General features: G+C 46.5%; 2 protein-coding genes across 2 annotated transcripts; both read right to left on the bottom strand.

Moving 5' to 3' along the window:
• Positions 1–3,890: 3,890 nt before the first annotated feature.
• Positions 3,891–5,475, bottom strand: LOC34617506. The gene is made up of 4 exons (XM_022730875.2): positions 5,337–5,475; positions 4,836–4,948; positions 4,169–4,360; positions 3,891–4,034 (listed from the first exon to the last, which is right to left on the bottom strand). The coding sequence occupies exons 1-4, from the start codon at positions 5,473–5,475 to the stop codon at positions 3,891–3,893; spliced, it is 588 nt and encodes a 195-aa protein (XP_022589727.2).
• Positions 5,476–7,903: 2,428 nt separating this feature from the next.
• On the bottom strand, positions 7,904–9,285 carry LOC34617507 (pachytene checkpoint protein 2 homolog). Its single transcript, XM_026334082.1, has 4 exons — positions 8,659–9,285; positions 8,550–8,598; positions 8,119–8,472; positions 7,904–8,040 (listed from the first exon to the last, which is right to left on the bottom strand). Exons 1-4 carry the CDS (start codon positions 9,283–9,285, stop codon positions 7,904–7,906), a joined length of 1,167 nt encoding a protein of 388 aa, XP_026189867.1.
• Between the last annotated feature and the right edge of the window lie 1,894 nt (positions 9,286–11,179).

The raw sequence follows: 11,179 nt of genomic DNA, 5'->3' as shown, positions 1-11,179 counted from the left end.
AAGCCTCAGCAGGTCATCCTCAACGTTGTAGTGCTTCACATTATTGCCATTCTAGATGTTGGCAGAAGTAGCGGACGCATGAGTGCTAAAAGCATAGGACGCAAGCACATTCCTCAGAAACCGTGAATCACCTCAGCCGAGAGCGGTTGCTCAACCGGTTGGGGCTTCGTGGGGATAAGTCGACGATTTGTTGGGGATAATTTATATGTACTTTACTGCAAAGTCGAACTGCAAGAGGCGTGCAAGCCAGCGAACAAATCTGGGATTATCAATGCACTGAAGACTCTTCGTAGTGTGCATTGAATGCTGCTACTCGGTGTGGGCAGTATAATGACACATATATAAATCGTGCGGCATTTCCTTAACGCCTCACCACACCACACAAAGTTCGTTTTCCCCATATTCAATGCCACTACTCAGTCTCAGTGAAGCCACGAAATCACCCAGCATAATTTTGTGTCCTACAGCCTATTGAGAGAGAACAGCTCACACCGCTACGTCACTGGCACTCGTTGTTAGGGAAAATAGCCCCATTATCGGGCAGCGTTAGCATTGGGGGAGTTATGAGTCGCAGCTTAGCGTGTGTGGTGCGACACCAACCTTCTGTGTCCTGATCACACGCTGAGTTTCTTCAGTGGATCAGTCAAAGGAACAACGATCCGAGCAAGTTTAGTAATGCCACTTTAAAAGTGTGAGACAAGAGTGTACATATTCTCAACTCTCTTTCGGATGAGTTAAGATTGAATAAAGTCCACGCCGTAATTGTTAAAAATTTATCCAGATCTAGTTAAATTCCTGAAGTCGAGACACGGCATCCTGCATATACAGTTTCTCTTCAGACGTCGAAGACTTCCATGACTTCACATGCCACTGGATTACCTCCAAACAGCCCAAGCGTTTGCCATATCTGGCTAGGTGGTCTTGTGTGTTTCAGTTGACTACTAAAACGTTGTCCATGTAGACATCCATCCACATCCACTTGATAAGCTAGCAAATATACTGGAAATCGTTATGCTGTAGTTCAGCTGAGCCATGAACGAGTCCAAAAGGCATACGTATACGCGGAAGGATGCGCATGTGAATGTGGAACGCCGCTATCGTGTTTTCATCAGGAAAAATGGCGATATATTAGGAACCATGTAAGAAGTGGATTGTCGAGAAGGCTCTTTATTCGAGAGGTGTGTAGGGTAATTAGCCAACAAGAGACTCCGATTACCTCTGCTTTAGAGTCCTCATGCTCAAAGGATTAGAGGTAACGCCTACGCCTCGCCTTCCGTCCATTACCGGCACCACCACCCAATAATGCCCCAAAGCGCTGTTCGACTCTTGAACTTTGTCCTTTTCCTACGATTCATCTGCCCGACACACTTTTTCTACATGTTGTGGGGACAATCCATACCGCGAAGCATAGCCTAAGGATGACCTGGGGACCACTTCGAGTACGGCTTGCTGGGCGACCAGCAGGTGACCGTCCTGCTGAATGCTTGTCACCATTTAACACCTTCACGAAATCTTCCTTGATCTTTGCCTATTCCCGCTGTTTTTCGGCTTAAGTCCAATTGCATTCCTCAATGAGGAACCAGGTGCGGAGCCACAAAGACAAAGTGCATGTGCAGAACTGCCTTCTCATACTGCGTTTCTGAGCAACTTGCATAAGTACTCCTCTCCACCTCGCTAAGGTGCCAACTCTACCCGTACGCCAGATATGACAAGCGCTTCTTAGGAAACCAATAATTGCTTCTTTCCCAGGGCTCCCTACCACACTTACAGCAATTGCGCTTAGCTGTGGCCACATGCGCGATTCCAGTTAGGTCGCTTATGATATACATAGGATTATTTCACGATGCGCGGGTCAACACAGAAACCCCTGCTTATGGTTATATGTCCGAATATCGGTATGAAGTAGCCCTTAGCTGCCGCGTACTTGTTAAACCTTGCGGTCTGCCACCTATTGGCAAACCTGACTCCTATGGAGTGCACTAACGAGTAACAAGGAAAATTGTTCTTGTGCACCGTCTCCTCGCACGGCAACCTTAATTTACATCCAGTGTAAATTGCTACCAATTGCTGTTCAGTAAAGTGTGCTTGCATCAGCCCAGAACTTCCCTTGGTGGGCTCCCAGCTACGGCTCGATTTTCCATAGCCCCCTTGACTGCGCTGCAGCCTGCGTGGAGGGCTTGCCGTCCCCCTGCTGCGTGTGCTTTGCCGGCCAAGCAACCTGATTAGCCTGCGCCCAGTTTTCTTGTTCACGTTATTTGGCTTCTTGAATATGGTTGCAATTCCGGGTAATATGATCCACTATCCCTCCTGCAACAGCAGCAACAACACAACAGGTTGCTGCTACTGTAACCACTCCAGCCAGCTAGGAGGCCTGAACCTGCATAGAAGCACAGGTTGCATTTGGTGCTCGTTTAGCGGGTGTAGATCGATTGATTCTAAATCTGGACTTGACTCTTACTTCTCAGCCAAAGACGCAGTATTTGCGTTTATTTGCTCCTGAAAAGCTCACCTGGTTTACCATTTGTGCAAGTTCCACCGGTTGTTTTAAATCGTTGAGTCACTGCCCACCCTGAGATTGGTTGACGCGACACTTCGGGTAGCCACTAAAATATTCACTAGTAAAGAAGCTGTTCGTTTATGTGTTGCTCTGTTCTGGCTTTTGCAAATCAAAGTGTGATTTTAGCAGCACGCGAACGGGTTGTCGGGCTCCCCTGCTTCAGCCTTCTCAGTCATCCTAGGCTTTCTGTTGAGCTTCTGTTGGCTAGAACCCGCCAAGTAAGGGCATGTACTAAGGCTTGAGCTGTAGTGATCCCTGCAGGCAAGAATCCCTCTCTGTAAGCATATGGCCATCATTAAAGACCCTCCCCTACTCACTATGCCAAAAGCGATCGTTTGTGTTCGCCTGGGGGTACAAAGGGAGATGCATATCTAGCCGGTTTATCAATCCTCGAGTACTTGCCCTTCCTAGCGGCCCTAATGCATTTTGCCCGCATATTCACATCGACGCATGAAGAAATTTCCGAGCTGACAAGTGGTGTTGCCGAACTATTGGTGCTACTGCGTTCATATCACCTTGAAGGGCGGCATTTGCCGCCCCAGTAGGCATCGCGCCACGGCCAACCTCCATCGCCAGGCCTGATTCGCAGATTGTCACTAAGAAAAACCAAGGCATCGACCTACCAAATAAAGTGACCGAATTCCCACAAATTTGTGAAAGCCGACATCTCACTGTGTCCACAGCCAGTGTAAGTGTGGCGACAGACATGCGTCGAACCACGGGGTGACGCCACCTGTAACGCGTCGGCTAGGGTTTCCGTAGCAAAAGCACTTGACTCCATATACAAACGTACAAGAATGTCATTCAGTGTTTGCGTAGAGTATCCGCCAGCGCCCCAGAGTTCCTGATTCGAGGGGAAAATGACAACTACGGTGCGAATAGCTGCACCTCCATTAACTCCAAAGGCTCACAGATACTTGCACACTGCATCTAGGGTTGGCGCACACACACTGCACTTTGTTGTATTGAGCTCCCGCTAGTATACAATATATAAGATACGCAAGCAGCCAAACTAAAATCTTCAATCCTTGTAATTCGTAACTAAAAATAATTAGTGTAGTACAAGGTGTCTAAGTGTATCTCAGCCCGCTGAAAGCAGCTTCCGGTACGGCACTCTGAAAGCTTGAGCGTGTGGAAAACTTCAGAGAGCAGAGCGCAAAGAAAAATACTGCGGTCGGCCATGGCGAGTTGGGATTTATTCACGCTAAGGCTCCGCTGCAGATAGGGTGTGATTGCGTTGGGATGCTGCTACCGTATTGCGAATACGAAATCACAATTGATTTGTTCGCTATATAATTCTGTTATACTCTTTGCTCTATCCTGAGCCCAAGGGCTAGCCCGACAGCTGTGCTGTGGGCTTAGAAGTTGCAAGATGCTTGCGCACCAAGCCGCTCAGTTCCTCCTTCATCCGTAGCTGGGGATCCACCTCAAGGGCCTCGGAAGGAACATTCACCTCGGGACGCCAGTTCCGAGGGGCCTGCAGATAAAGAGAACAAACCTAAACCTCGACTGAAGCCGCTAAATCGTACATCCTTGAACTAGAACCCTAAATTTCAAACTTTAGGCGCAAAGGTTTTTTCAGCCTCCAACCCCAACGGACAAGCCGCTCACCATGGGCAACTTGTAATCCTTAACCGCCTTTGGAATATTGTACTGCCCTTTGGGCGCGTTCAAGACCTCGCCACGAACCTCTTTCAGCAATTGCTGTTCCTTTCGGAAAGCAGCTACAAACTCTGGTTTGTCAAAGTACTGCAAGTCCTGGAAGTTAACTGCTAAGCCCTCGTCCACTGCAGTTTGTGCTTTCTGAACAAATACAAATAGTGGGGAAAGCAGACTCATAAATTCCACCAGCGAAGATACAGCAGCTGCTGCTTTCTATTGGCAAAAAGATACAACCGAAGAGAAGCGTACAGCAAGCAAAGGAACTTTAGATGAACGATGACACCTGCCATGAGGCCAGGAAATTACGCAGTAAAGTAAACAAGGTGTCATGGGACAAGCTCTGAGATATGATGTAAAACCCGACGGGAGCAAGAGCAGCAGTACAATCACTGAAACTCGGAACAGCAAAATTCACAAGAAATATACTTGAGCAAGCCAGCAAGGCCCGTTAAACAACTGATAAATCCTAGCAAAAAACGGCTGCGATTTTTCTCCTTCGCTTCACCCGGCTCGGTGTACATAAAAAGCGCTGGACAAGCCAAAATGATGACAGGTAAGCTGGTGATACAGGCTTGCCCACCCAGATTGCTATTACCCAGATCCGTGAAACACTTACTCTTGCCAAATCAGGGTCATGCTCTGCAATCGCGTGGACATCAGACTGTGTAAGGACCGCTCGGTACTGGGTGACATGACCCATTTCCAACAACTTAGACACTGCCATCACTCCTGAAATCAAAGAACAAAATTTAGTTGGCGAAAGCCACAAGTATGCACCACAAAGCAGATGGGAATGTGCAGACACAAACCATCTAATTAGCACGAAAATTTGCCAAAAATCACGTAGATGATCTCGAGGGCCTCCTTTTTGGCAATCCGTCCCCGTATGCATGACACAGTAGAAGTATTCTCTCCTGTACAGGTAAACTTATCAGATGGCTCCCCAGAAAAGCCATGCACACCCGTACAAAGAACTACGATATGATATATAAACGTTCCAAGCAAATCCTACCTCAAATACCGAGGCAGAGAATGTGGATCTACGAAGACGCGTATAGGGTCACAATCAGAACCATGAGGGATAGAAAGAGGGGAAAGAGGGCAGCCACAGGCTCACCTGGGTGGCTCACAAAAGTAATCTGATCTGCTTGATTGCCGAAGGACACCAAAACGTCAGGAACTTCAGCTTTGGCGTGTAGCGCTGGGTTCCCCTTAGGGGCCATGGCGGCTGCGAGCCGCCTGCCTGCCCTCAGCATACTCGTTACCGGGTGGAGTAAACAGCTACGTGAAATGACCTTGTTTATATAATTACTACGGAAGACCATGTGAGAGAACACGCAAGTCGCTTTGGAGTGCAGGATTTGCAGGGCTGACTGGAGGCCTTTGCTGGTGCCATGTGCATGCAATGATTCCACACAGCATGAACAACACATCGGCAGAAAAAAGAAAGGTTTGCAAGCTTGAAAATAAGAATTATGCTATGCTCGATGTAATTCCATGCTAATTTTAGGTGGATTAGTGTTGTTTTATCAACCTCGGGTTCCTCTCCGCCGAACAAAAAAGCGAGCCCTTGTAAAGCGTATTGTAGAGGGACACCTCGAAAACTGCGCTCCTCTGAACTGTCTGAGTGTCTTCTTTCTCCATGGTTGCAAGCATAGCGCTTATGCTACAATTGAAGAATTGCTGCATCAACAGGTTTTGTAAACTAGCCAGTAATCGCTGTATACATAAGAGGTAGGTGCAGCCAGAGTTAGACCTTATGTAATCACGTGGCAGAAGCTCACCTGCATGTACCTCCCGCAATCCAGAGAAGCACCAGGATCGTCGCCTACGCCTTGCCTCTTGAAATGAGCGCTACATGTAGAACTTACTTGAGGGAGCTACCGGACAGCCTCCCATATATCAAACCCAGATAACGGTAGCCCTATTGCTTCTGCTGCAATTATTTGTTTTTCTCTTCTTCTCTTGAAAAAATGCCTATAGGCACTGGCCGGGATGATAGTGAGAACTACATGTGCGCCTAGGCATATGAAGCATGCGACTTTTACCGTAGTTAACACAAGCACCGAGTGAACTCGGGTCTATCCCAGGTGTGCATTGGAGAGCAGTGTTTGCGAGGCATGGCATGATGTAAGTTGTAAATGTGAGTATTTGTTATGGTTAGGGGCTTGGGTGCATTTGTTATGTGCAAAGTAGTTCTTTTATGCGGGGCTTCCGGTGCAACAATCTGTCCAAGGTGTCCATAGGGGGGCACTTAACCACAGGTTCAATACACACTTGAAAGCATGTTATCGCCCTCATAATAGCTATCTCCTCCTCCTGACTCTGCCTTCCACATTTCCCGATCTCAAGGGAGCAGCACAGCTGGGGTACGCTTAGCTTCCCGTTCTGCGCGAGCCGAGGCTTCACATTTAGTTGCACATAGCACCTAGCCCACATGCACACAACACTGTATCCTGTTTCAATGAGCCTAGGCTGCTCTGCAATATGCCAGATATACGGACATACTAACCAGGTATTCAATAGAAATAATTCCGAGCTAGATATACCAGGTGCATAAGAAAGTAGTTAAATGTGCCTTGCCCTGCTAGATCCGGTGCTTTTTTCGGTGCACACGGTACTGGGGAATCATATAGGCACACATCTGATTTTCTATTGAGGTATCCTTACCGCTTTCGCAAAAATAGGAGCATGCCACCTCTTATTTGTGGTCATTTTACTTTTTATTGGCCGCTTTCCTAGGACAAGGAGCATGAAGAACAATACAAACCTCTCCGACAAATTCAAACCGTCATAGGAAGGGAAGACCAGCCGATGTAGTAATGGGATAGTTAGACGTATCGCACTACATAAATTGAAATCTAATCGTCCAGCCTCAAAAGCTTATAGCCCTCTGCATCCTTCATCTAGAGTGTACAGCCAAACGAAGTGTTTGCTAAAATAGCTCCAACATGACGGGAATCAGCGCAGCCCCAATGTTGCTCAGGGTTTTACGATACTCGTGACGATATGCATCTATGGGGGGCGAGAGAGGGGGCAACTGCACAACTAATTTTTTCTCCAAGTCATTACCGTAGCTAGATACTTCATGCTTAGTGGTGTGCATGTGCTTCAATGTTCAAGATCAATAATGATATCCAGTTGCCAAAAAACCAGTGACATGTTGCGGCTTATGATGCCTTGTGAACCTTGTTCTCCAAGGTTACTTTTGCTTGTCCTTCTTTGTGTGAGAGGATTGCGCTGTGTAGCGAAGACAGAAAATCTGGTACAGTTATTGTCCTAGCCTGAAAGCCATTTTGCGCAGTCCATATTCATTTATAAAAACTTATATTGGACTCACTAAACAGGAAATGCAGCTGTACGCGAGGAAAGGAAGTTTTCTGATTGTCCTCCCCGATAACCCTTCGCTCTGTCTAACTATCTCCGTTAGCATCTCGTTCCCCCTATGTCTTCAGGATTGCTCGCAAATGCGCTTAACTGGTAGATGTAATGCCGCTCTCGCTTACTCGTTGATGCCGGAGCTTTCACGTTCCTTTTGTCATACGAGTGAATAAATGTATCACAATTAATTTGTAAGGCAGAGAGCTACACTAAAGTAGCTTCATACCATCGTATGGTCAAAACTTGATTCCTCGCAGGGTGCAAGAAGCCCAACCCGGATCTAAGTTATAACTTTCGCGACTTTTATTTGGGTGCGGAGGACTTAAGACTTACGAGTTCCTTCGTGCAGTCCAATAGTATTTTGCGTCTGCAGTGGGGACTTGGTGAGGGAATGTACAGCTTCAAGTCGGCTCTATCGATGAATGCGGCATCACAATTTCCTGCGTCAGAGTGAATAAAAGGCAGGGAATAAGAAACCGCAACTTAAACAGTGCGCAGAAATGTGGGATCCAACGAACCTGCTAGATTTGAAGTCGTCAGGACCAGAGCGTTGGGGAAACGGCTGAACATGTCTATCTGCGTGAGAAGTGCGTTGACAACGCGCACAGAATCCGAAGGCTCATTTGACGCTGCTGCAGCTCTAGAAGCTGAGAGGGATTCCACTTCGTCTATTAGAACAACCACCAAGCAGTCCTTATTTTGCAACATGCCTCTGATCTCACTAAAGACCTTCGCAACCATCTTTCCGGACTCACTAAACCAGCGGGAGAACAGCGCTGGAGAATTGATAGAAAGAAATAAGGAAGAAGAAAACCGCTGGCTGAGACGGATAGAAAGCTTTTGGGCCAATGCTCTGCACAAAGACGTCTTTCCTGCAACAAATTTTTCCAGCATTGAAACACTTATCTATGAAGGATTGCTACGCGTGTCTGTGTTTCAATAATTTTACCGCTCCCTGGAGGCCCGTGAAGCAAGAGTACACGATTCCATGTAATGAGCTTAACAGTGGCATGGCACATAAAATTCAACAGGGTGATATTTCCATGTGCAGTGCTTGCCTTTGGATCCACATTTTTGTCTGCAAAGAGCAAAGCTGCGGAGGTGTATTCCAAGAGAATTTCTTTTATGGCTTCGTCGAAATGCAAATTTTCCCAAAGGCTTTCAAATTCTATGTTAGGAAGGACCCATTTATTGAATGCATAAGCCCTTCCCTCGTCGCCCGCCTCAGGCATGCCCGCTTCCTCTGCCCCCACGTGTAAGACGTATGGGAGAACTGTCATGTGCACTTGGCAGTACGGAAGTACCACCGGGTTGCTTTCAAGAGAGGTTTTACACTTCCCCATAAATGCAGTGTAGCTCCGTTTGTGGCGTGTGTCCCCCGGTAGCTGCACCTGCATCATGCTGCTTCTGTGCAGGGCTTGCTCAATACGGATGGATGAACAGGCCCTCTCCAGGAGTGGAATTTCTAACAGCTGCGGATCATGGCGGCCCAGTGCCACTGTCAGGCCTGAAGAAGCAAGCCATGCTGTTACAGCTTCATGTATGACTTGCAGTTCAGCTTGAGCAGCAGTATTTAGCTGTACTTCGCAGCATAGCTCAATTTTGCGCTGTTCTGAGCCCAGCTGTACAGTACCATTAGGCAATGTTGCCTGGCTGCGTTCTGCAGCTGAAGCAGCAACTTCCATAACAAAGGTAGTACTTGAAAATACTGTTAAGTAGTATGATTATCAACCTGAAAGTAGGACCATTCCTCGATTTTTGTTTGAGTGGATGTATTCTTCATGCTGCCGAACATATTATTTGCCTTTGGTTTACTTTAAATATGCTGTAGCTACAGCATGTGTAATAGTTTGATGAGACCCTGTAAACTTTTGCCAAGAGAAGAGCACAGTGGCTTTGTACAAACGTTTTTGACTCAAAGTTTTTTAGCATGTTGCTAGTGTACATGTGAATAATGGGTGACAAAAACACCGATTTGTTATTAGTCAATACGGGGTACGACAAAATACTTCACAATACGTTTACCTACATCTTTGCCCACTTGATCACGTATAATGCTTGAATTTCAGGATAAACAGAGGTTTATAACGACGGTTCAATGATTGGATGCTCAGCAGGCACTCTGTCCTACAAGGTGTGGAAAGCAATAAGAAACCTCACCCAGAATCAATGAGTCGCCATACTAAGTGTGCCAAATGGCTTCAAGCTCTGAGGACTAATGCACTCTGGAAGGTGCACCCGGCTGCTGGGAGTATTATCTTTGTTTGATATGCCCACAGCAGTCATTTCCGCAAACGTCTGTCACAGGTACTAGGAGTTGGCCGAAGAAAAGGCTACAGACCAGCTGCTTGTGTATTATAATGTAGAACTCAAAAATAGGCTGGCACACGAGCAATCACTATTTTTAAAAATGCCGTGAACCTTCGGGGTTGCCACCTCACATCACATTTCACTATACTGCCTTCACAGCTACAATTCACATAAAGTTCCCAAGTTTAGTCGAGATCACGTTTTAAAGGACAAACTTCGCAAACGAGTCGTTCATGTTTCCCGCAGCTACCTGGAGTCATGAATCGCCTCGCTGTCTACACCAGTGAAACTCGCAGACCATTCCAAAACTGTACAGTTCTGCTGTTGGCGACTCCTGGCGATGCATAATTTGTTGATTACTGCTTCCTCAATAGTTACTTGAATTGAGCTCTTCCATAGATAACGCACCGTGTTCCTTTTCGCTAAAAGTGCCTGGTTCTTATGTACAGCTCTTCTACTCCGTTAATGACTTCCTGGAAACTGTTGGGACATGAAGACACTTGCCCTTGCCGGATACACGTAGATTGATGAGTAGCATTGCATGCTGGTTGTCGAATGTAATGTACAAGTAATACTTTACAGCTGATTATGTGAACCCTACTCGGGTAGTCTTAAAAAAGCACCATTCAAATACGATTATATTACTCCTGATTCACAGCAGTCAAATGCAAACTGGTTAGCTCCACTGCAAGGTCCCCGCATTGAGTACTTATGTATGATTTTATGTTTCTCATTCATAAATCATGACTAAGTATACTTAGCCAGATGCGGCGCATCCTTCACAATCGCAATCGACATGTGCTTCATCCAGCATGGAGACAAAGGGCGCGGGCCTTCCTCAGCATACCTCGATGTCTCATCTATCTTACCGAAATCCTGTAACAGCTCGGCTGGCACACCTTAGGCACCACCTTATTAAAGCTTTAGATAGCTAACGCTAGCAAGCAATCGAAAAGAAGTGTGGTGTAACGTTTCTTTAAATTTTACCATAGATATTCGCATAACTCCAGATTCAGGACAGCCTTGGCAGAAAGCTATCAAAAGTTTTTCCACAAGGGCTCCCACCTTTAGGTCATCGCGACCCACAGAGCTCCCCGCATAAAAACACAAGTTTTGCTAAAGTGAGCGTACCTGCACCCTTTAAAGATTCCGAGCTTTCATATATAACTGCACATTGCATCTAGCGCTCACGCATACAACGTTGCGCCCTCTTGTATCGAGGTAGACTAATCTTTGATAATAACATAAACGACCACACAAACCAATTTG

Source organism: Cyclospora cayetanensis, unplaced genomic scaffold (genome assembly GCF_002999335.1).
Source record: "Cyclospora cayetanensis isolate NF1_C8 unplaced genomic scaffold, CcayRef3 CcayRef3_contig_358, whole genome shotgun sequence".
Classification (NCBI taxonomy): Eukaryota; Apicomplexa; class Conoidasida; order Eucoccidiorida; family Eimeriidae; genus Cyclospora; species Cyclospora cayetanensis.
This window is presented reverse-complemented; position numbering and strand designations above follow the sequence as displayed.